The 26,194-nt window shown below is 45.2% G+C and overlaps 1 protein-coding gene across 1 annotated transcript; it reads right to left on the reverse strand.

The window, feature by feature from the left end:
- Window positions 1-1,041: 1,041 nt before the first annotated feature.
- On the reverse strand, window positions 1,042-26,194 carry ARRDC1 (arrestin domain containing 1). Its single transcript, XM_075579029.1, has 8 exons — window positions 25,976-26,194; window positions 15,626-15,736; window positions 10,580-10,630; window positions 9,898-10,052; window positions 9,086-9,268; window positions 7,663-7,839; window positions 5,187-5,613; window positions 1,042-4,022 (listed from the first exon to the last, which is right to left on the reverse strand). The coding sequence occupies exons 1-8, from the start codon at window positions 26,091-26,093 to the stop codon at window positions 3,964-3,966; spliced, it is 1,281 nt and encodes a 426-aa protein (XP_075435144.1). The 5' UTR covers window positions 26,094-26,194; the 3' UTR covers window positions 1,042-3,963.

Below are 26,194 nucleotides of genomic sequence, written 5' to 3' on the forward strand. Positions count from 1 at the left end.
GGAGGGGGGGGGGGGAGATAAAAAATGAGAACTATAACTGGTGGGTTATCAGGTTGTACATCACAGTTTTATAGACATTAATTTGAAGTGCTGTTAGAGCCACAGTCCATGTTACAGACTCCCTTGAAACTGAAGATACAGCAACACTTATTTTATTTGCCAAGTGGGGTGGTGTGCAGGTCCCAAGACTGGCGCTTCATTGTGTCTCTCATACATCACACATACAGTACATGTTCTTTCCATGACTTGTACCTCCAGCACTAAATAAGTCAATGTTGGAATTGCCCGAACTCACATCAATTGCCCTCTAAATGCCCTTCATCGGTATACTGGTAGGGAGTCTTCAAATTCTCTAGGAAGGAGCAGATTTCTACGCAACGAGAACTAAAATATTCCCAAGCAAAGAGAGAGCTTACACAATGATACAGAAGGGGCTGTTTGGTCAGTATGTGCTTGATAATTAAATGGAATGTTTACTAGGATTCAAATGAGCGCCAACATCCAAAACAGTGCGAGGGCCAGTCGCTCAGAATACAGAATGCACAATGCTTTGGCACGAGATGAGTGCCTTCCTAACTGCTGAGTATCGGGAATCTGTGTAACACATTTACAATCGCCCGTGAGCAGGTTAACTGGCTATACGCTTCTTAAACCCAGGCTGTGCTGAATAGCTGTGGAATGCGACAGGCATAAGCTTATGGGGGGGTCCATGTTAAAATGGATGAGAAGTAAAGAGTGATGCGCTGTGCTCATTTGCACGTCATTACCCAGAATCCTTGGCTGCAGTAGACGCAGTTTGCCAAGTGATAATGGGGAAAGGCAGACCTGTAAAATGCACCACAAGTGGTATTATTATTTACATGTATAAGAAGGGCAACTGAGCATAAGCAACTGGACATCAACTGAGAGGGGGGAGGGGCAGCAATAAAAGCTATTAATTTGATATGCAATTAACACTGCACCCATATAATATATGCAGGGATCTCTGGAATTGAAATGTAAGGATGGATAGGGATAGAGATATAGCTATTCCCCCCCCCCCCCCCCCCCCAAATGTTTACTGGGTGCCTTTAAAATGGCAAAATGCATACATGTACATACACACTATATATATATATATATAAACACATTTAGTACTTTTTCAGCAGTTTAAAAATAATTATAATATTTAGGGCTGAATAGTTCTGACATTCACTGCTTTTCATTAGTGTAATCACAAAATCTTATTTTTAAGAAACTGTATTCTGAAAAAAAAAAAGTCTTAAATATATTATACTGGCCAAAGACAACACTTTGCAGCTGTACAATTGAGTTACACAGGAGTGAAAATACATTCACAAAACATGGACTGTGGCTTCAACTTCTTCATCCCTGAGTTTTAACCTTATGGGGGTTACCCTCAGATAACCCTAAATGCTTTTTCTTTTAATTTTTTTACAAGTGTAAGTAACTTGTAAGCGTTTCTTTGACTAGAGACATGGTCTCACCAATCCAGTGTAAAGGGTGGGAGAAGAGAGGTGGTGTGGGAGGGGGAGATGGGGGGGAGGGAGGAGAGAGGTTGGGGGGGGGGGGGGAGAAGAGGGGGATATTTTGTTTTCTTTATCCCATTTGTTATCAGGGGCTTTTAAAGACTGCTCTAGCAGGGAGGAGATTGTAGAGACAGGAGTGGGACTAAAACTCACTCATTCCAGTTTAAAAAAAAAAAAAAAAACACACACATTAGAAGTCAAAATAAAAACCTCAATTAACTTGATATAAAAAAAAAAACAGCAAGTTCTGCCGAAACAAGACAGATCCCACATTGAGAATTCTCCGCACTTTGTGCTTGGAACACACATTCAATGAAACAGAAGAGTGGAGCCCTTTCTACAAAACAACAATCCAGCCAGACACCATTATGATCAGTATTTCTCAACAGGGCATCACTGTGGAGATTTGTAATTTCTGGGGGAGTCACATTTCTTAAAATTGTCAGTAAAACTGGGTAGGAAAATTAAAAAAAAAAAAATGAACTACGTGATAAATTTTACACGTGTAGCGTTGCCATCATTACGCGTTGTAAATGTAATTATACATTTGTAAAAGTTATTGCAAAATTCAAGGTTTTCTAATATTTTAAACGTACTGCAATTTGGGGGGGGGGGGGGATTTTTGTTTTTAATCAGCAATAAATTCCCTCGCTGTCAGCGGGGCAGCAAAACACTGCAGCATTGCGGGTTCATAAACCAATTAGTTTTTTCCCCCCACAGGGCACCCTTAAGGTAAGTCTGAGGCACCCCTGGGAGACACGATTGGCGCCCAGGCTGAGAAATACAGGTGTATATTCTAAAAAGAAAATACATTTGTTGATAAATAGTTATTCCTGGATTGGGGAAGGGGGACTTGGTTTATAAAGGATAAAAAGAGAGAATAGTTAGAACACCTTTCACAGGGCTGCAAAATGTGTGGATTGATCCATACTAGAGTTTGGGAACTGGCCCCACTATGGATTATACGAATGGGCACCTTATTCCTTTCTGCTAGTCACTCGGGACGACTGGAAATAACCAACCCCCTATCTGTACAAGTACAGGACACGGTTGACATCACACAACACAAGGTGGACATAATAGGCCAATGAAGGTGTTAACAGGAAAGATGCTGAAGACCAAATAATTCCAAGATCGAGTCACATTTCCTTTCCTATAAAGTGTCCGAAGGGTCAAATTCTATATACGCCGAAGCGGCCATTCGTAACAGCGTCGGACTGAAAATCCCCACGCAAGTTAATGGAGATGTTCTTCCAAAAAACAACTACTTCAGAGTATATGAAAATGAACCCCTAAGAGAGAACATTCAAATATTTGGCAAAACATCAACCTTTCTACACCCTTTCTACACCCAGCCAGAAATGTTTCCGAAATTACATCCAGCACACCCCCATTAAGGAACCGTTCTACGTAAAGTTGTATCTTGATTTTATCTTGTATCAAGTTTTTTGAAACGCTGGAATTTACAATCCAGGTGTAATTTAGGACTCTGGGTGTCATTGGGTCACAATCTGACAATAGCCCGAGGCGCTGAATGCAGGAACGACGTTGCTCTGATTGTATTGTAACGACTGTTGCCAAAAGGCCAAACAATTATTTGAAAGCCTCATTCGCAAACGAGAACTCTGAAGGAAATTCAGTGAACTGGTCTGCACCATGCGTTGCTAATCCGTCCGTCAGTGAAAGAGTTCTAACTCAGTCCGACTTGCTTCTCCGATTGCCAGGGTCATCAGGAGTTCCAGCTTGATCATGTTCAGAATAGGGTAAAATCAGTTAGGTCTTAAAAACACGAGGACAATTGGTTCCGAAGCTTGACGAATTCCATCCTTTGTGATATCTTCAAAGCCTAAAGTAAGAGCCAATTCCACTTTTTAATAACCCCTTGTGGCATAGAAGGGGGTGAAGTACTGAGCGCTTCCAAGGCTCATTTCCCCTGCGTTCCTTTTGGACCTGCAGGCTCTGAAGTACAGGAGGTGTCCACGAGTCTGCTTTAAAAGCAAGGAGGTGGAGTTTCGAGAGAACGAGATGGGCACATTTGTAAGAATTAAAAATCACCAACATTACTGGGACTCAAAATCTTGATCCAGTAGCATATACTGTACATATATATATATATATATATATTCTAATATTTTGAATAAGGCATCACAGGTGCAAAAAAATTGTTTTATCCCCATCTCACACAGCTTCAAGAGCCATAAAAGTCACTGTAGAATAAGGATCCAGTCCAAAATTATATGGTAACAAAACTCCTGCAGTGCTATGCTGTCTTGCCGGCACTTGTAACACATGAACGGGACAACGATGAGAGAGAAAAGAGTGCATAGAATAAAAATTGAAAAAAAAAAGTGGTCGTCCTTTGGAGCGTTTGCTCTTCTATGGAGATGGGGAGAAAGCTTCTCTGGCTTCTCCAGCGCCGGCAGGAGAAAGGGCGTTAGTCCCCATTGCTGACACTAGCACTGCTGCAGCTTTGCTCGTAAGACGGAGGTGCGTCTGGGGGAAAGAAGAGATGGAATAATAATTAGATCGCTATGGAAAACTGAACCCCCCCCAGTTTAGTTTGTGATTTTCACCTACAAACATTGTGTGGTGGAGTACAGTAGGGTGTGGGTGTGCATGGATGTGGGGGTGGTGGAGTACAGTAGGGTGTGGGTGTGCATGGATGTGGGGGTGGTGGAGTACAGTAGGGTGTGGGTGTGCATGGATGTGGGGGTGGTGGAGTACAGTAGGGTGTGGGTGTGCATGGATGTGGGGGTGGTGGAGTACAGTAGGGTGTGGGTGTGCATGGATGTGGGGGTGGTGGAGTACAGTAGGGTGTGGGTGTGCATGGATGTGGGGGTGGTGGAGTACAGTAGGGTGTGGGTGTGCATGGATGTGGGGGTGGTGGAGTACAGTAGGGTGTGGGTGTGCATGGATGTGGGGGTGGTGGAGTACAGTAGGGTGTGGGTGTGCATGGATGTGGGGGTGGTGGAGTACAGTAGGGTGTGGGTGTGCATGGATGTGGGGGTGGTGGAGTACAGTAGGGTGTGGGTGTGCATGGATGTGGGGGTGGTGGAGTACAGTAGGGTGTGGGTGTGCATGGATGTGGGGGTGGTGGAGTACAGTAGGGTGTGGGTGTGCATGGATGTGGGGGTGGTGGAGTACAGTAGGGTGTGGGTGTATTTACTTGCTTGGTTTGTTGCCATTATGCTTTTTCCTTCACATTGCATTATTTTAAACAGGATTTATTCTTATTCAGCTACAAAGTTGCTCAGAGATCCAGCATCTTTATCCCAATAAAAAGGTGTTCGCACGCATGCGTCACACACCACACACCACACACCACACACCACACACCACACACCACACACCACACACCACACACCACACACACTAACAAATGTGATCATATAGCAAGCGCACCATTCATTTCATGTCAGATAAAGCTAATGGGAGCAGTAGAGATGATGCAGGAGTTGTAGCCAGGCCACAGGAACCGGGAGCAATGAGGAATTCATTATGCGCTCTAGGTAAGGAGCTTGTTTATAGTTTTTTTTTACCAGTGTACAGACTCAACCTAGTCCAAATCTACAGCCGATGTAGTAAATTTATTCACCCTCACCTCTGGCTAAGCATGGACAAGCTTGGAGCGGCCTTGACTATGAGCAGGACACTTACCGTATGGATATCCCCATGTGCTGTACTCAGGGGGTAGGATAAGCCTACTGGCAGTGGTTACCGGCACCACTGCTCCCTCGGAATAGTACGGGACAGTGGCTCCGGTGGACAAGCAGAGGGTAGGGTGAGAGGGAGAGCCCAGGGCTCCTGGCTCCTCACCCAGAGAGTCCGGGAAGCTGAGCTCCGGGGCGTAGCAGAACGGGACGTGAGTCTGCTGCTGCTGGGAGTGGCACTTGGTGGGGAGGGAGACATTGTCCATGGTGTGGGAGCTGCCGCTTGGCTCGTTATCAGCAGGGGGTGCGCTGGGAACCACCATGGAGGGGTTGTGCGAGACTGAGCGTCTTGCGAGGAGATGTGGCTGGTTCACTGCAATGTTCCCGATGTATATAGGCAACGTGACGGACACCTCCGGGCTTTTCACCGTAACCTGCAAGAAGGAGAGTGGGAAAAGCTCAAACCTTGGACCAAAATGGAGCTCAAGACATTAGGACAATCAAGGGGTTGCGTTACCATTCAAGTAAAAAAAAAAAAAAAAAAAGCTGTAGTTGGTGCAATCCATGGTAGCAAAAATACGTTGTGTAACGTTCTTAACCCGTTAGCTGCCAGGTGGACCTGAAATGCGGTTAAATGTAGCGGTTTTGGTTTCTTTGGAAATTAAGAGGACTTTTCATTGTGGCTCCAGAATGGGGTGGTGGGATTTGTCGATCGTTTCCCCAATTTCTAGCCCACCCTTTCCATGGTAGAGGGAGAAGATAAGAGGGCTGTTTCTGCGCAAACTCCTGGTCAGCGCATTAAAAAAAAAAAAAAAAAAAAAAAGAAGGAATAGCTACAGAAAAATCAAACCCACCACAGGTCTCTTTCCACCAGTTTTACAAACGTCATTATTTGAAAATACTTATAGATATTGTATTTTTGTAAAGACACTAAAAAGGTGTCAAGCACCCCGAATCAACAGGTCATACATGTAAAACAGAATTCAAAAATTGCAAACACGCAATTTGTTAGCACAACTCATACCGCAGATAGCTTCTCATAACTGGTTTCTCCAACACCGCCAGGTACGCGCGTTTAATTGCGGTTCCCTCTGGCAATGAAGGAGTTGGTGCAGGGGTGGGGCAACACTAGTGCTCAAGGGCCACCAACAGGTCAGGTTTTCAGGATATCCTTGCTTCAGCACAGGTGGCTCAAAGACTGAGCCACCTGTGCTGAAGCTGGGATATCCGGAAAACCTGACCTGTTGGAGGCGCGCAACACACATTAGGGTTTGTGTGGTATAATGCGTTACAAGTTCAAAATGCTTTTGAAAGCATGAAGTGTGCATCGATGCTCAGTACTGCTGTATATTACAGTGCATTTGTCTTCAGAGAGAGTAGATGCAAACACAAAATGCTTCCTTAGTGTTCATCAAGAGTGAGCCATGGTAATGCGATCAATACATGCCTCACTTGTTAGGAGACCACCATGGGTATTGACATTCAAGGCAGGCAGCCTACAGGGACACTGACTGTAAGGTGATCCAAAGGCAATGTGTGGATATGGAAGGAGAGTGCGATGCATGGACTGTCTCCGACCACACGGAGTCAGTCAAGGGTTTCAAACACCCAATGTGTATGGTCTGTGGTGGAAACGGCATAGCCATTGTATCAAATATCAAAGTCATTAGTTTCCCACCCGATCCTCATGAATCCCAACTACACTGCTTGTATCTTTATTTGTATAGCTCGGAGGGGGCAACTCCAGTCCTCAAGCGTCACCAACAGGTCATGTTTTAAGGCTAGCCCTGCTTCAGCACAGGTGGCTCAATTGTTGACCAGTTGGTGGCCCTTGAGGACTGGAGCTGCCCACCTCTGGTATAGCTCCATCCATGTACATAGCGCTTCACAGTAGTAATACACGTGACCCAATACGAGACATAATGGGAATAACCGACTCAGACATAAGTCAACATTAGGAAAAGCAGTTCCGGCCCCCAAGAGCTTACAATCCAAACACTGGAGAAGTATCGCTGTTTAAGGCACCGGTAAAAAAAATCAGTGCAACTCACAGGTTCAAATCCCAGCATGGGTAATTCAGAGTTTCCAAGAAAGATTAAATTTGTGCCAATTTCCATTGGTTACTCAAAACACGCAACATTGTACAGCTCAACCCCGTCACAACGCGGATCCGCTTACAACGCGATGCAAGCGTGGCTCCCAATTTTCGTATTTATGAATACTTTACAACACGATTATTGGAGTCTTAAATACTTTATTGTACAATGCGTACAATTGTACATTATTTCTAACACGATGTGATTCTTTGGACCCAAAGCACAGCGTTATAAGGGGGTTGAGCTTGCACAATACTTTAGGAATAGGATGAACAAGACTGTCTGGTTATCGTGAAGAAGTCTTGCTGGGGCTCCCCAAACGTAGCATTGAGATCCTCTGCCCCAGCGGTCCCCGTGTAGCCATTAGTGGCAGAATGCAGCTCTCACCTGGATGTAATAATCAATGTGGATGAGGTTGCAGCCCTGTAGGATGGATTGGGGAAGCGCCGGTACCAGGATCTGCTCGTCCCACACCGCGTGCTTCCAGGCTTTCACCGCGGCGCCTTCTACTTCGGCTATTGTTCTCAGGTCATACACACAGCGCTTGGACTTGTACGCTACTTTCTGAGGATGCAGGGATAGCATTGTAAGTGGATGGCAAAGGGAGGTATTAAAAAAGGGGGAGAGTGTGGAAAGGAGAGGGGGAGATACATTGTTTTATTATTTTATCTGGCCTCCCTGCCTCACACCGTTCCCTGAGAAGTCATTCAAAATGCTGCTGCTTTAATCATCTGCTTCGGACTTCCCGAAAATCTCTTGTGGCTTCCTATTAACCTCCGTATAAAACAACAACCTTTCCTTTAAAGCTGCTCACAAAACAATATCCTACATGTGTGTGTTTTTTTTTTTAATAAATCAGTTCTGTACTAAGAAAATACAACACACACGACTTTTGAATGTATTCTAATGTAACAAGCATGTTTTGTTTCTATAGCAACCATTTACAAAGTCACATCCCCTTCCTCTTCTGAGACAGGCTCTGGCACACTCCTTTTGCCCTCTCTAGCAGTGCACTAATTGTATCTAGTGCCTGTCTGGTCACATGATCTTCCACACAGAACTTTGCATCTTGGGTTCTCTTCTGCAGCACAGACAGTGATTTCGTGAACCCCCGAGCCGAATCTTCACCGATCTCGATCACAGGAGGAGAACAGATCGATCGGCAACTTCAGCTAGTCACTTGTCAGTGTGCAGATTGTATTGATGCAAATATTGAATGGGAAAAAAAAACCAAAACCGTCCGCTTGAAAGCTCTACACTCCAATCTCTAAATTACCCGTCTCTCCTTACACTTAACCCAAGAATGGCTACATCTTTGCATCAGTAATCTCTACAACCCACACATCTTAAACCTTTCTCACTCCTATCTTCCCTACCTACGGAACGCTCTTCCACTTTGTCAAACACCTTCATTACTTTTTTAAAAGCCCAGCTAAAAAAAATAAAATTAGAAATAAAAAATAAAAAAAACCCTTGAAAAGAATCATCTCATAAAATGATAAACATCTACTTCACCGACACCAGATGCCCCCACTCCTAGAGGGGGGGGTCGGCAAGCCTCTCAATATGCCCCGGAGATGGGAAGGGTCTCCCTTTGCATTATGCCGTCATTAACCGGTCGCTATTATCCCCATTATTTGTGAAGCGATGCATACACTGCAGGTGCTATATAAATAAAATGATATACACACTTATATATGATGACGCTGTGGTCAGTCTCCTCATACACTGAAAAAGCCCTGCTCTTGCTCTAGGTTCCACCCACAAGCCAAGCCCCTTCCCACACCCAGATGTAACCCAGCCATCTCACCTGGATGAGACAGGCCACAATGGCTCCCGTGTCCCTGCCAGACTTGTTCTCCACCTCCGTGTGGATCTGGATGGCCTGTCCTACCAAGTAGCCCCTGAGGTCAGACGTCACGCTCAGCATCACCTGCCCGGACTTCACCAGCTTGTAATTGAACTTCTTACTGGTCGACGCACAGCTGAGTTGCTGAACGAGAAAGAGGCGGCAACTAATCAAATCCCCGAGCCCAACTTTGACCTTTCACCCAAACACCGCCCTACAGGGGTGACCTTTGCTCTATGTAGATCTGGGGTTGCCGACCTTGGGAGCCTTGAAATGGCACCATTGACAGCTCACTGGAAGTAATAGATATATATCTTCCATCTCCTTGGCACAAATATATTCTACTCTATCTTTTCCCACCAGCAGCACTGCGGAAAAGCATCACGTTTGTGCTATTTCAGAACTAGAGCTGAAGAATTAGTAATACATCTTAGACACCAATCTCTACCTTGCCATAAATTACATTAATCAAAGGGTCAACAGACTGGACCAATACCAATTTCTCACAAGGTCCAGTTTACGTCAACTTATAAATTGAAAAAGGTCCATTCATTTAATTAAACGAGAGAGTCTCTTGACGAGTTCCAAGCTGTGGAGCAGAGAAGAGTAGGAACCCGCTTCCTCACCAACCCCACAGTTAATAGACCCCCCAATGTCAAATATGGGACCCTGCATCCCTCTGCTGACCTCCCAAGGATTAATGCCCCACCCAAAACGAGATTGACCCAGTCAGTGGCAGAGGGGACAATACAGAATAAGGGGAAGGATCTCACATCTATTTCCGGGATTTCGTTCAGGTTGAGGGGTCTCAGGATGTAGAAGAGTTTGCTGCTTTTATAATCTTTGGCGAGCCTTCGGGTTTCAACGACAGCTCTGATCTGATGCATCACCTTCCCGAAGGGACCCTCGAAAGATGTCGGGGCCGAGCCTGCGCACAACAATTAGGGTTAGGGTGGGCTGGACTGCGTTTTAAAAATCACCGAGATCTGTGGGATGTCATGTAAGGAAGGCTTACTGAAATATAAAATATAGATCAATTATCTGGCCCCTGCTTCTTGTAGAACAGCACAAACCTATCCTACTCCCCATTTATTTCAGCTGGCAATTTCATTTCTCTTTATGAACTAATTAAACACATTTAATCCCTGGGCACTAAAATCATTAGGAAAATGGTAGTCAGGTTTTACTAGCCTACGACGAAAACACGTCTGAAATGCTCAACTGTTTAAACAAAAAGATAATTAATATTATGTTAAATATACATTAGAAAGCGCATAGTTTTATATAGTGTAGAATGTGTAGAATAGCCGTTACTATAATTATTCACTGAAGATTTGTACATAATACACAGCAAGCAGTATAGATTACCATTATACACTGAAGACTTATTATAGTATTACATAGGCTATAAAGTTTATTTCCCACATTCGCCGAGTGTTATAATGACATAGTTACCTGGTAGCAGGAACTGAAAGGGAAAGGTGTGCTCTCCTGCCTGGAGGGTCCCTGCAAGATACAAGGTACAGTACTGAGTTCATTTCTTAGGGATAAAATTACACCTTTTCCAAAAATGAGTGGGCAACAAAAACTAGAGGTGGGTATCAGACACTGTATTGTACAGTAGGGTCAAGGGATTTTCACACTTTACACACCCGTCCCCAATTGGCCCCATCTGGCAGTGAAAGAGAAGAAGAATGGGTGTTTGAAGGATGTGTTCCTTCAGATAACACTACTAGACATTGCCAGAGAACCTCGTACTAAACAAACGCCTCTTTATTTGGTGTGAACATTTTGGTAAAGGACTGTGGAAATCAAACATCAATTATATATTATATTCTGTAAATGTCTCATTGCTTTTAAATGTGGGGTTTCATGGGGACACCGTTTGGTGCCTTGTTGCAGTTTTCTGGGGAAATGAAGCACATGGAGTGCAGTTCTTATAATAACCACAAAGTAGAGAGGTAGGTGTGTGTGTAGGTGTGTGTGTAGGTGTGTGTGTGTGTGTGTGTGTGTGTGACACAGTAGGGGCAGCCTATTAAAGGTTACCTCTAATTGTTAAGATGAATGCCTGTGCTACAGCCTAAAAGACCATCTTATTGCAGCCAAAATGTCTGACAAGTGTTTGTGTACCTCATTTCGCCCCCCCCCCCCCCCCCCCGTTAAGACAGTTTAATCCCCATGCATATGCAAGGTATTCGTAGGTCTCCTTTGTGTGCTGGGCAGGTAATTCACTTAGGTAACCAGCTCACAAAAGGAATCTGGCCCTGCTATCAACAGGTGGGCTGGGCAAGGTGCTTGGGACAATGGAGGAGTGGGAGGGGTGCTTCCTCAGGTCTGGGGAACATGGACTGCAAAAGCAGAGACATTGTTTATCCCAGACTCTGAGGCACCCATCTAAGCAGGAGAGATCATGCGGAGACTGGGAACAGAGGCCTGGGTCCTAGCCCCAACCAACTCAGTTCCCATTGGTCAGTTTGAATTGCCCACTCTCCTTAAGCTCACCTCTGTGGGCCGTCCTAAAGTCCTGTCACCTCCCACGGCCCTGATTAGCCCATCACAGGAGAGCCCTTGCCCTGTGATTGGTTGATACCCAGTGCTCCATGGCTTCAGATGAAGGCTGGGAAGCTATGCCGATAAAAGTTAGGTTAGATCCAGACTACCCCACCCCAGTTCACCGTCCGGCACTGACACTTTGTGCCAGTGTTTAAGCTCAGGAAACCGAAATGGCCACCACATCCTTTCGATCTTGGGGGGCCAATATGAAGCCACGTTATGGGGGGGGGGGGGGAGGAGGGGAGAGAGGATGACTATGTGCCATCTTCCTATTGGATGACTGAGGCACCATCACGGAAAATCCAGGAAGGACCACCGGCAACTAAACCAGCAAGTATCTCGGGGCACATAGCAGCTAAAAATAGCACGGTTCAGTTCTGGCGGGACAAGCAGCGAAGGGGTTAAAAACACAGCAAATGCTGGTAATGCCAGAAACGTGCACAGTGTCATCCCCAAGTCAGATGCAGTAACCCAGAGTGCTATGTTCAGGGCCAGGAAAGTTTAGGCGTGGTGCTGCATGAACTTCTGTGGCGATAAGATGAGCAAGCGGACGTGAAAAGAAGAAACCGGTTCTTCCGCTCTCTCTACACGGGATAAGAAAGTGCGCACGTGTGCGGCTCAGGAATGCACCGAGAAGGACGCAATTAAACTCAGATCTGGTTAACGTTAACCCATTAAGTGGAGTGGCGAACCTCGATTTGACACATTGTGCAAGCCGCAAACTTTCCGTATATAGTTTGTATACATAAAAAAACCAGAAGCGGCGTGTGCCACATAGCGTAAAATTGTATAAGCACTTTAATAAGACAGTTTACCTTCAGTTGATATCCACTCAAGGATACAGTAGAGTCCCAATTATCCGACCATCCGTTTTATCCATCATCTCACTTACGGGCGGCAGAAGAGGAGGACTGCAGACAACAGGAGCGGCACCGGAGGAAGACAGCTTGTGGCCTGAGAAGAGGTCCATGTCAGCGGAGGAATGGAGTTAAGGCAGCAGGCAGGAGAAGCAGAGCGGCATAGGAGAATGGCCAGGGAGGAGCGCGCGGTAACACCAAGAGTCAGACACCGGACAACCTCTGGTGTTACAGCACGCTCCACTCCTTTCCAGCACACCAGGATCAGATGGTCTTCTCCTGCCCGCTGCTTCCGCTTGCTGTCTTAACTACATTCCTCTGCCGACATGGTCCTCTTCTCAGGCCGCCAGCTGTCATCCTCCGGTGCTGCTCCTGTGGTCTGCAGTCTTCTTCTGCAAGAAGGGGGCGGGGGGGAGAAATAATACTTTCCATAATATCCGTAATTTTCAGTTATCCGACACAGTCTCTGTAGGGTTAGGTCGGATAACCGAGACTCTAGTGTAATTGTAAAAATCGCTTCTGAGAATTAATCTCACAAATACACGAGTCAGCGTGTCGCAATACGGGATAAATACATCCAGTGTAGAACGATACCGGATCGAGGAGTCCCACCGTGAAGATTTCAGGTGGAGAACGCAGCATAAATCGATGCATTGGCACCTGTTAAGGCCTCTCTACCAGCACGTGCTCTGACCTCTACACCCTGTAATGAATATCACTGACGTGATGATGTCAAAAGAACATGTCCCATTCTGGTCGGGTTATTTTGCCGCGACCAAATGACTACCGGCATTCTGCCCCAGACAGGCCCTCTGCTGCAGCCGATCTGTCGCTTCGGCTGCGTCCATAGACACAGCAGCCGTGCGGAGGCGCGCAGAGGCTGAGGGAAAGCGGGTGCTTTCCCTGGCCTGAGTTCGCGCTCTGTCCGGGGGCGTGTCTATGGGCAGGCCAGTGACGTTACAGAGCTGGTTCGCCCTCATTGGGCGAACTGCTCAGGTGACTGCCCGAGAAATCAGTTAACTCCCGCACGTACGCTGTATAGACGCGATCACTAGGCAGTCTGACCGCGCAGCATGCGGACGCATCAGCGCGGCCTGTCCTACCATGGTCGCAGCCTAAGGCCGTGCGACGGATGACATCACCCATCGCCACCCGTGAAAGTTGTATTTCGCTTTGCAGCGACGTCGCAAGCGACCTGGCCATTGATTGGTTCAGAGGCTGTCACATGAAGGCGACAGCCTCTGAAAAATCTAAATTTCACAGGCTTCAAAAAATCGTGCCGCGAATACATTTGTTTTGCCGCGACGTTGCGTCTGTCGCCGGCACTATAAGCGCAGTCTAAGGTAAGTTTTAATGTTTAGGGTAGGGGGTTTAAGTCAAGGGATTTTAGGGTAGGGGATGGGGGATAAGGTTATTAGGGTAGGGGATGGGGGGTAAGGTTATTAGGGTAGGGGATGGGGGGTAAGGTTATTAGGGTAGGGGATGGGGGATAAGGTTATTAGGGTAGGGGATGGGGGGGTAAGGTTATTAGGGTAGGGGATGGGGGTAAGGTTATTAGGGTAGGGGATGGGAGATAAGGTTATTAGGGTAGGGGATGGGGGATAAGGTTATTAGGGTAGGGGATGGGGATACGGTTATTAGGGTAGGGGATGGGGGATAAGGTTATTAGGGTAGGAGATGGGGGATAAGGTTATTAGGGTAGGGGATGGGGGATAAGGTTATTAGGGTAGGGGATGGGGGATAAGGTTATTAGGGTAGGGGATGGGGGATAAGGTTATTAGGGTAGGGGATGGGGGATAAGGTTATTAGGGTAGGGGATGGGGGATAAGGTTATTAGGGTAGGGGATGGGGGATAAGGTTATTAGGGTAGGGGATGGGGGATAAGGTTATTAGGGTAGGGGATGGGGATAAGGTTATTAGGGTAGGGGATGGGGATAAGGTTATTAGGGTAGGGGATGGGGGATAAGGTTATTAGGGTAGGGGATGGGGGTAAGGTTATTAGGGTAGGGGTAGGGGATGTGGATAAGGTTATTAGGGTAGGGGATGGGGGATAAGGTTATTAGGGTAGGGGATGGGGGATAAGGTTATTAGGGTAGGGGATGGGGATAAGGTTATTAGGGTAGGGGTAGGGGATGGGGATAAGGTTATTAGGGTAGGGGATGGGGGATAAGGTTATTAGGGTAGGGGATGGGGGATAAGGTTATTAGGGTAGGGGATGGGGGATAAGGTTATTAGGGTAGGGGATGGGGGTTAGGTTATTAGGGTAGGGGATGTGGATAAGGTTATTAGGGTAGGGGATGGGGGATAAGGTTATTAGGGTAGGGGATGGGGGATAAGGTTATTAGGGTAGGGGATGGGGATAAGGTTATTAGGGTAGGGGTAGGGGATGGGGATAAGGTTATTAGGGTAGGGGATGGGGGATAAGGTTATTAGGGTAGGGTGTAGCATTAGTATTCAGGAGTTTGAGGGGGAAAGGGTAAGGTTAGTCACTTACCTTAGCGGTGAAGCAGCCAGCGGCAGAGTGTCCCAGTGAAGCGCCGGCAGTCATTTGGTCGTAGCGCTTACGCCCACGACCAAAATGTCCTAGACCGTAACCCGACGTGGTTCAGGCACGTGACTTCCTCACGGGACTGACTCCACACTCAGCATGAGCCCCATTATACCTCACAGTTGCTTGGAAACCAATGGAATCACAATGTCGTCTCCAGCCAACTAATTGGGCAGTACTATTAAACAGCTAAAGGCTTCATTTATAGTATAAGAAGTGGGAACGATTGGTGATGGGATCGTTCTATATAAAACACAACGAGATACAAGTGCATACGTGTGTAAGAAAACCCATCATAGGACGACCAAAAAGTAAGATGGGATGACATTTTTCGGGAAGGAGGACTTCATCCAGCAGGTGATCGACAAAGGCTGAAGATGATGGATGGAGATATGTATTTGTGTGTGTGTGTGTCAATAGATCTAAAATAAAAACGAGCGCATACCACTGAATCTAAATATACACACACAAATAATGTAAATGTGTGTGTGTGTCAACTATCGGCCTTCTCCTCCCAGATTAATTAATGATTCACATGGTTACCTTTGTCAGCCAGCGAGAAGGTGCTGTTGAAATACTGCTCCTCTACATTCCAAGACGTCTCGTTCACCTTGTTAGAGACTCCGCACGAGCCCATACAGCTCACCTTGATTGCTGGAGGGAGAGAGGGGGAAAATAGCAGGGCAGGTTATTACATGGGGATCTTACATCGAAACACAGCAGGTTCTTCCCCCGCCCCCACACGTACCACAGACTTCATATAGTTTAAAAAATAAAAAAGAGTGCAATCCCTACAGAACACAACATTTTGTAAATAATTTAACAGTCTAATTGGCTTCTCTAAACAAATATAGCCATGCTAGTAGCAAAGATGTCTGCTTTTTATTTTTTTTTTCAGACTGTCGCATTTCTTAGGGGCCTCTGAATGGCAAAGTGTTTGTTAATCAAGTGTTTTCTTTACCCTTAGCGCTTTGTCCTCAGAGAACCCATAAAGATAAAGGAGGGGGGGGGGGGGGAAGAGGAAGGGGTTGCCCGTCTTTACATAATTATTTAAAAACTATTTTCGTATTAGATTTGGGTGAAAGGGCGTCAATGACCTAATTTTAAAACATTTAATTGTTTACCAGTTTATAATGAGAGAGAAAAAAAAAGGTTATTTTTAGAACAGAGTTATAATGCCACACCTCTGCTCCAGGCCCCACACTGTATTAGTCCTGCATTGTATTATTCTGCAATGTGTTGCAGCCCCCTCTGGCAATGTACGGGTTAAAAGGAGGTTTAGGTTTGCAAACAGAGTGGTACTCTGTGCCATTCTGTAGTATCAGACTTCAGTGCCTATGTCACAGCTCGGTATTAAAGGGGGAACATGTCCATTACTTTAGTGTCTCTTTATCCGAGTAGAAAAACAACTTCTGTTTGTCTTCGTCTCAGTGAAACGGGAACCCATGAAAAATCAGTGAGCACCTTGACAAAGGAGTCCCTGCCCTGAAGAGCTTACAATCCAATTGGTATGTTAAGAGGCAGTATGAGTGGGATGGGGTAGGTCAGAAGACATGCAGAGCCAGCAGGAACACACGGAAGTGCATGTTTTAGTGACCAACGTGTGCTTCAAGAGCAGAAAGTGTAGTCATCTCAAGCTACACCGTGCCAGTGCTATGAGATGTAAAGTCCAGCTGCTCATGCTCTGCTAATAAGGCAGCTCATGCACAAACACTCAATGAGTTGCTGAGGCGTCTGGTAACGCAGAAGTTAAAATTCCGTCTCTGGGCAAAACAAGACTTGTTCTTCCAGCGACTTCACTGGTATCACCTTTCACACTCCTCCCACTGCTTCTCCTTCCTGAAATGCAGACTGTTCACTTGCAATTGATAGATGGCCATGAATTCACCTGCCCTTATTAACCACTTTGCAGCCAGAGTCGCTCTGGTTCATCGCCAATAATTAAATTACTTTAGCGTTTCACTTTATAGCAAATTCAGTCAATGCAAACACCGATTGCCATTGTTATATTCCAAGACCCGGGCTCTTCAAAGAAGGGGTCACATTAAAAACAAAAACACATTTAGGCAGAAGGGCCACAATCCTTACTGGAATGTCATTTTAGATATATTTAAAAATCGAAAAATAATATTTGAACAGCTTGCCAGCATTTCTAACATATGTAACATTACCGTAACTTACAAGGGAGCATCAGTGTGAAAAAAAATTACACTTTGCTGCCTAAGCAACTAGTATTAAATTAGCAGGAGCTTAGAGTTCAAGAGCCACATCTAGCTCCTACTTTGGCGTCAGTTGAAGAGGCCTAAACATACTTAGGAGCTCCAATGAACCAAACTACAGGAGGGGCAGACACTGAAGGGACAGACACCCAACCAGTTGCTCCTAATACTACAAGGTGACAGTGATACACACAAGACATATCACAATGCCTTGCTGATGACCCAAATATGACAAACAGGCCACAGGTACTAACGTAACTTGTCAAAAGTTAAATTGTTATTGCTACAGAAAATGGAGCGCAGAACTCATAATGTGCCATTTCCAGAGCCAATCTTTACTGGTGATGTAATTTTACGATCTGATGCAATCAGCCACTGATGGGATCAGGAAGAATCCTCAACCAAGAGTGTCGCAATGACACTCAGAAGAATGCAGGATGTTTTACAAAAAAACAAAACAAAAACCTTGCTTTGGAAATTAAGTTCTTTGTATCCATCTGTGACCTCTGACCCTGCAGAGATACGATATTAAGAGATACCATACCAAGCCCCAGACACACAAATACATAATGTTTGTGGGTTATAGACTACACACACAAAAAAAAAAAAAAAAACCACAATAAAAAAAAGTTACTTTTTATTGGGAAATTGGTGACTAATATCAGTGAGACTATTGAAGTCAGAGACTGCTGATACTAATACAATCAGTGACTCCACATCCACGAGATTCACAGAAAGTCAGGAACAGTGGACAGGTCTGTCCCTGGGATGTAATTGAAGACAAAACACTATTCAATGCGTTAACAATGTTCAAGTCAAGTGAATGGAAGCTACAGTATCGTTTACTCTGCATTTGCAAAGTAATTAGGTTATCGTCGTTTGGCAAACAAAGGAACAACTAATTTAACAGTTTTTATGACCAACTATTACGCGAAAGCCATGTATTAGTTAAAGCTTAGGCACAGTATGACAGCCAAGAGGTTAACCTCTTTACTAAAACTATTTTTTAATTTGAGTTCTGGCAATGAAGGCCTGTCTCACAAAACGTTACAATTTTTGATTGCCCCTTAAGCCATGAACATGTAACGTCGTCAGGCACTAACCCTATCGAACGGGTTAAAAGGGGGCCCATCGATAGGGGAATATAAGATTAAATTGGAAATTAAAAAAAAAAAAAAACACACACACACACACACACACACCTTTATATCCCAAGCTTGCTAGTCATAATAATCTCTCTAAGTGACAAGTGTGGGACAGGCCACACCTCTACAGGCAAGTGGTATCTTTCACAGATTAAATTTTTGGGGGGTGTAAAGATATGTGGGTGAACCCCAGAAGATCAGATGTAGTTGGGGGAATTTGGGACAGATTCCAAGATTTTTTGCTGGTAATGTATAGGGTTTTCTGTTTTGTTTTTCTATTAAAATAAATAAACCCTTTGCTAAATAATACACAGTATACGGTCAATCTTTTCTGTAGCAAGCACTGGACACCTTTTGTAATATTCAATAAGTATGGTATTCGCGGTCTCAGTGAAGCTACCTTTTGAAAAGGTTGCCCTCATTGGTCGGACGTGTTCTGCTAAATTGGGCCAGGCCAATAGGAAGCCACACTGGATGATGTTCCGGCTTCCTATTGGCTCGTGTGGGGGCTGCATTACGCTACATTTACTGGTAAGGATTTCGGTGACCATTGGGTCCCCAAGGCTTAAAGTAAGCAGTTCCACTCCGGAGACCCCCATGCTTCACATCCAGAAAAACAAAAACACAAAGGGGAACTGCTGCTTTAATCTATTGAACACACCACTGTCCTTTAAAAAAGTGTGCAATCCCATATAGTCAGCAAGTTGCATTTCCTAGTTGCCTCAATGGGGGGGGGGGGGGGGGGAGGAAGTGGGGTTTAAAATCAAGTGTTTCCTTTCCCTTAATCCCAACCTGTCCTTATCAGAGAACCAATAAAGATAAGGAGAGGTGGGGACGCTTGCTGATGGATGGATGCCTGTCTTTATTTATATAGCGCCATTAGGGTACTTAGCGCTTCACATTAGTACTACACGTGACAATCATAAATAACAAATAGTACAAATAACAGACCACGGGAAGAAGTGCTTCAGACATAAAAGTAACATTTCGGAAGAGGAGTCCCTGCTCCGGGAAGCTTACAATCTAATTGATCACACAGCAGGGAGCAGTCAAAATTTTTTTTTTAAAAATGAAGTACCACAACTTTACACGGGTCTTTATACGCTCTGCAGCTGTGCAATTACTGAGCAACATTGAAGAGAACCAGAAGACTTTAATGCCATTTAATCACCAGCTCCACGGCAGGGTTAATATTTGCCTTGGCTTCCCCTTTTTCCTGTGGTATTTCGGCAGCAGCTGAGGGGGTGCAGAGTTCCCCTGGTAACAGAGCATTAGCTGCAGAAAGCTGCCCTTCAGGGCCTATTAATAGCAGCGGCTTGTACTCAGGACTTGCTAAGGAGGCAGCAACGGAGGATACAGAACCCTACCAAAGTTCAGTGAATAAAGCCCTAAGCACACTCAAATTCGTCATTTTACAACTCCTACACTATTATTAATAATATTATTAATGTGTACTTGTAAATATTCAGATAACTGCGAGGAAATGTGTGTAGCCCCAAGAAGCCATTTATAACTTGGTCCCGTGTACGCCAACTTTGGAACGGCTCTGAATTGCACCTCATTCGGGTTGCACTCACTCACTTTGCTCTTGTGCCATTAAGGGGTTATGCGACCAGGGACTAATGCACGGAAACCTCGATTCACGTCAAGGGGAGTTTTCCCCCTGCGCTAGAGCCCGATCGGCATCAACGCACTTCATAGCATAACCCCCTAAGAGTAGGGTTGCCCGGTGGCTTCCCCAAAAATACTAATCACAAATGGTGAAAACTGCGACGCGCGCGAGACACATGCACACCTCTCTCCGCTCCATGCAGTTCTCTCCTCTCCTTGGCCCCACCCTCAGGCTCCTGACACCTTTTCCTGATTGGCTGCTGCTGGGTAATGCAGCCAATGAGGATGGAGGAAGCTGCCCAGCCCCATAGCAAAAGCCCTGTTTTCTCCCTGCTGAGGGAAATCCCACGCCCTCCCCAAGCTAGTAAAGTCGTTACGTCCAGAGAGGTAATACCAGTATACGCATACAGGTCCAGTATTACCTTACTTTTTTATTGTACCGAGTGTCCAAATACAGGACAGTTCAATACTGGACACCCGGCAACCCTATTGGGGCCTACATTTGGAAAGCTCTTACAGACATGTTAATGCCCAGTGACTTACTGCGAGTCAGTCTCATTGATTTTCAGCACTTAATGGAGTCTCGCCGCTAAAAATTGGCACTTTCAAGAAAATAAAAATGCCATTAGTGGTCCCAAAATGCCTAAACTCTCACGAACGTTGGTCCTCGGGGGTTCATATCTCGGAATATATCCTGAAATCAAGCAACAGTCATCAAAAGTGTATGTCCGTCACACAGTCATATATAGGTTCAATTTCAAATATAGGCAACAGGAAACTGGTTACATAATGCTTACAAAATACTATATGTGGTTATAGCAGGGGTGCGCAAAGTTCTCCCTGCGCATCCATGCCAGCTCTGTTCGCGTGCGCCACCCCTTTCCCCCTGCGTCAAATGACATCGCGGGGTCATGGGACATCGCGCTGCCATGGCAACGCAACAGCACGTGACCAGCGGAGTCATTCGCCGCCGGGTTGCCATGGCGATGAGTCTCCCAACAACAAGGTAAGGGCATTTAGAGAGGCCTCGCGCGAGCCCCAGCATTTAATTCAAATGCCTTCGGGGAAGCGTGGTGTCTCTGTAACCCCTGTGCCCCCCCAGAACATGCCCCCCATTTTGCACGCCCCTGTGTTATAATATGGTATAGTATAGTATAGGCTTTAGTTATTAAGTCCTTCAGGGCATATTTCACTAGAATGTTTATGCATTCAGCATAGGGACCCGCTAGTGAGGCTTACCTTGACGTTGGTTAGCAGGCTTGTCACGATTTGATCAAAAGATGCAACCAAGTGTCTCCTTTGTCATACAGACTCAGGCTGCGCTTATAGTGCCGGCGACAGCGACGTTGCGTCAAAACAAATGCATTGCTGTCGTCGCGTGCGCTTATAGTAAGTGCGACACGACTGAGCGACGGCTTGGTCGCGATCGCTGGAAGTCATCTCAATTTGATTTTTCCAGCGACCGTAGCCTGATGTCGCCGGTACTATAAGCGAGGCCTTAGGTTTCAAAATGTATATTTTTTCACCATACAGTATATCGTTAGTCCAATGGGAGAAGCGCAGGGATTCACCTTCTGTTTTTCTTACTAAATACTTATGTTTTCTTTGTAGGTTTATGTGAGTTACATATCTTGTGAGAATAACAATCAAAATTTATGTTGGACACACACACACACACACACACACACACACACACACACACACACACACACACACACACACACACACTTCGAATGAACAATGCAGAATGAGAAAGGGACAGGTCGCAAAGGCCAGTTTGCAGTATACAAACACATTGGCGCACAGAAACAAAACAAACTGACCCAAAACAGCATAATTATGAAAATATTGTTGTATTAGAAATACATAAGGAGAAAAAAAAAAAATGATGTAATATACACACACACCTCAAAATAACAATTTTGAACTTTCTAACAACTACTTTAAGGAACCACATCACCACCTTATAAAATAGCACAAATTGAAGGGTCTATTGCAGTCTACTCTAGTCCTCAAGAGGCCACCAACAGCAGGATATCCCTGCTTCGGCACAGGTGGCTCAATCAAAACCTGACCTGTTGGTGGCCCTTGAGGACGGGAGTTGGTCGCCCCTGGTCCATTAGGAAAGGACCTTGTGTGATTCTATTCCTCCAACATAAAGTACACAATTTTTGTTTTAAATAGGTAAATAAAATCTAAAGATCTTCATGTTCTTCTGCAATAAGGCACAGTAGTGCCAGTAGTCTGGAGTGCCAGCGCCCATGGCATACCAGGGCTCAACATGGCACTGCCATTAATACACCCTGGTCTTAGGCAGGACGGGCACTTGAAACAGGACTTCAATTTGCACACTTCAGCCCTAGGAGGGAATTGTCCCTTTAAAGATTCGCTCTATTCTCTGACTGTAAACAAAGGAAGTAGTCTGGCCCAGTCCCAAGACCTGACTCAGTGAAACCTCCCCCCCTGCCATGCACTTCTCCCATTACAGTCTCACTATCACCTCTCCCTACAGTTAATATCTAGGGCCTTCCTCCTCCATACACACAGGATGGGGCACACTACTTAACCCCTTGATCAGCATGGGGCAGTCGGGGCTAATTAAGGGCACAGTCCAATGTCAGCTAATGCAAAAGTCAAAAGTAGCTGCAAATTAAAGCCGCAGAACTGTGCTTGGTTTAAAATTATTCAACAATGTATTTAATATTGGCCTCCTCAATGGTCTTTACTACCTCATTTAGAAAGATGTAAACAATATTTAAAGAACAGATAATATAATGTTGCAAGCTCCCCTAGAATCAAAAGCAGTGACATGCGTTAGGTCTTTGATGCTTTATTTATTTTTTATTTTAGCAAATTAACACCTACGAGTATTTCAATATTATTTTTAAAGTTTATATGTAAACACGAGGAACGGAGAGATGGGAGGGGTTCGATTTCCTTTCATCTCACGCCACAGTGTGTGCTACAAGAGTTTGCGCTGGCAAAGTTCCCCTTATCGCTCCAAGAAGGACAAGGCTCCCCCATTCAGAGATACATTCAAAAAAATTCCAGGCATCAAGACTGCCAAATATTTGCTGAAACATAATTACGGTTGTTTAAGGAAGCTGATGGCATCGTTACATTATTTACAAAACGCAGTTCATGTGTGAGCTATGTAAACGTGACAATTATGGAAAATATTTTATTACCAATCCGTAAACAAACCCTGTTCACCTCTTTGGGAGAAAAAAAAAAATCTCTCATTTTCCCTATTCTTGTACACAATAAGCTTGAGAAACAGCAGAAAACTGAACTTCCGCCTTACACAAAAACCATGACAGCTGAGCACACCAGGAATGCAGACATGTATTTATGTGGCTTAACCCCTGCAGGGCCAGAGACCTCTACAATGGCTTAATCCCCCCCTGAAATGGTCTGTAATCCCCCCTGAAAAGGTTAAAAATATAGTTGGCAAAACACTCAACTATTACATTGAGAGCAGTTATTTCTGAAGAGATGTCTCACAGCTGAATCGCCGAACTAGTGGCGTTCGATGTTACTATAAAAAAAATTTTTTTAAAAAGTGTCAAGAAAACCATTACGTTATTCAGAAGTTTTATTTACAAACCTACAGTTCCCGCTTCAGTTTGGAACAAAAGACGGATTTATTTTCAACCCCTTTCTGTGTTTAGGCTAGTATACATGTTGTATAAACCTTTTAAACAGTATTGTAAAGCACTTTGCCCCAATGCACCTCAGGCCAACTTTTTCTTGAAATCAAACATAACCAAATGGTTTTTTTTTGTTTTTTTGCTAAAGGGCCTTTACCTGATGTTGTGCAGCAAAATATGTCTCAGAAGTACAGACTAGTACAAAACAGATGCAGAGTGCCGTATTGCTCAAACTCAAAAGACTCGTGGCTATGACTTCATAGTGACACAATTAATTGTTTCTTAAACACAGGTATAGAAAGATATTTTGGGCACATGCACCATCACAATAAGGCACTTCAGGGGTGGGGCTATCAGCAGAGGATGCGTGTGGTATGCCAAGTCCTACCCACACCTCTTTCAGCACCTGGCTTTAGAAAACAACCTGGCGTAAGTCCCAACACAATTACAGAAAAATAAGCTCATGACGTAACGAGGAAAGGTTATCTCTCTCCATCAATAAGAAACCAGGCACTGTAAATTGTTTCCTGGTGAGTAACAGAGTGGTCTGTTTGTTAAAGGATCAGTCCAGCCCCACGTAAACTAATGGCAGTGATACATTTGCTAGGTTGAGGTGCAGTGCCACTAAGGAGTCAAATTGTAACCTTCCCAGTGGTCTAATGACATAGCTGGTACTGCATAAGCCCCGGCAAGCAAGCTTATGAAGCCACTGGTACATCATGGGCACTTGTTCGTTTTCTATGGGGGGCGATTAGGCTGATCTGGGGCCTGGTCGCATCATGTGATCACGTCTTGAATGACCCCATGACCCGGATGTCCGATGGTACTAATGCTCCAGGACCCAAATGCACTCTAAAGATTATTCAAGGCAGGGGATGTGTCAATCCCAGGACAATTTTTTTATTTTTAAACACCTTAATCAGTTTGCTTTTATGACATGATTACTTTACAAATAACGGACAAACCAAAAGACCATTCTTCTCCTGTTGTGGGGGCTGCCAAGTGTTATCACCAAAAGACTTTAGATAAAGGTTGTAAAAACTCGCCAACGTTTTTTTAAGTAAAAGATTAAAAAAAACACTTAATTTTTAAATTAGGGACTTTTAACCCACGAAACCTGCCATTGACAGTAGTTCACTTTTGCCCTAGAAACCCCCTTTAAAATCTTGTTGCATTTAAAAAAAAAAAAAAAACACGTGTGTTTTAAATCATCTCAAATCTTCCATTGTTTTCTTTGGGGGGGGGGCACCCTGGCACCCTGCCTATCCAGCCAGTTTCAGCATAATCCAACATTAAAGAATCAGAGGCAAGGGTAGAACTACTCATCCCAGAGGTAGAACTGGAAGCCCACAATGCATTGCAGTGACAGGGGGAGAGTTGCCTTAAAAATAAATAATACTATTAATTTAGGCTGAACGAGTAATTTAGTGGTAATGTCGCAGCCTTTGAAGTAGGTGAACCCAGTTCAAACTCCACCATCACCTCTCCTTGTGACCTTGGGCAGATCCCAATGTGCCTCAGGCACCAAAGTTAGATTGTAAGCTCTGCGGGGCAGGGACAAATGTGGCTGGCAAATAATTCTACATACATACATACATACATACATACATACATACGCACACGTCTTAGAATTTATATCCCCTTTACTAGGCGGTTAAGGAGTCAGTCACCTGGTGTTTAACCCCTTAAACAGATCACTGGTCACTTGACCGCTCTGGCCCTGTATACGATTGCACCTTTTAACCCCCAGAAGCAAGGGATTAACACTTTGCAATGTAGTGAAAGGGTTAAGGAAGATGAAGGGGGGGGGGGGAGAGAAGCTCCTACTCCACCACCCCCCCCGCCCCCCCAAGCCTCACACACACCTGTCATGTTCTGTACAGACAGATAGTAGGGGCCCTACAGAGTTATTTCAAGGATTGGGGGAAGCGGGTGAGACCAGAGCCGGTTCTGATCCACTTCTAATCTGGATTAGCAAATGGAAGGTGACAGGGAAAGGTGGTGTGATCGGGCCAAAGGGAAAGGTTGTCATAGAGGTAACACTGACATATTACAAAACAAGGTTCTGGTTCCGATCCAGTCTGAGTGCTGTACTGATCCTACAACATTGGATCAGCACCGGGGGGGGGGGGGTGATGTGAATGAGATCTCCTAGAGTAGAACCGGTACCGCTCCGGTTCTGGAGTGAATGAGTCCAATGTGACCCATTAAGTTCCCAGCAGCAAGTAGAAAATGTGGGCTTGACATTGGATTCGGTACTGGACTCACCTTTATACTGCAGGGCTGCGGCGGTCCGGATGGTAACGGTACCAGACAGCGCCTCTCCCGGGCTGTAGATAACCCGGCTGTCCCTCAGGCTGATCTCGAACAGCTGTACTTTCCCCATGTCCGGTATCGATCCTTCCCGGGTCACCTACAGCACAGCCACCCCGGACTGGGTTAAGAGAGCGAGCACACTGCCAGCTGCTCCCGCGGCCCCGCCCCGTG

This window comes from Ascaphus truei, chromosome 21 (genome assembly GCF_040206685.1).
Source record: "Ascaphus truei isolate aAscTru1 chromosome 21, aAscTru1.hap1, whole genome shotgun sequence".
Taxonomy (NCBI): domain Eukaryota; kingdom Metazoa; phylum Chordata; class Amphibia; order Anura; family Ascaphidae; genus Ascaphus; species Ascaphus truei.

Bases quoted from the DNA above. Each gene is read 5' to 3' on its own strand.
- ARRDC1 (XM_075579029.1), bottom strand. From the start codon at position 26,093: ATGGGGAAAGTACAGCTGTTCGAGATCAGCCTGAGGGACAGCCGGGTT. The intron at 15,737-25,975 runs GTGAGTCCAGTA...CTCTCCCTCCAG, and splicing joins CGCAGCCCTGCAGTATAAAG to CAATCAAGGTGAGCTGTATG. The intron at 4,023-5,186 runs GTAAGTGTCCTG...TCTTTCCCCCAG, and splicing joins CACATGGGGATATCCATACG to ACGCACCTCCGTCTTACGAG.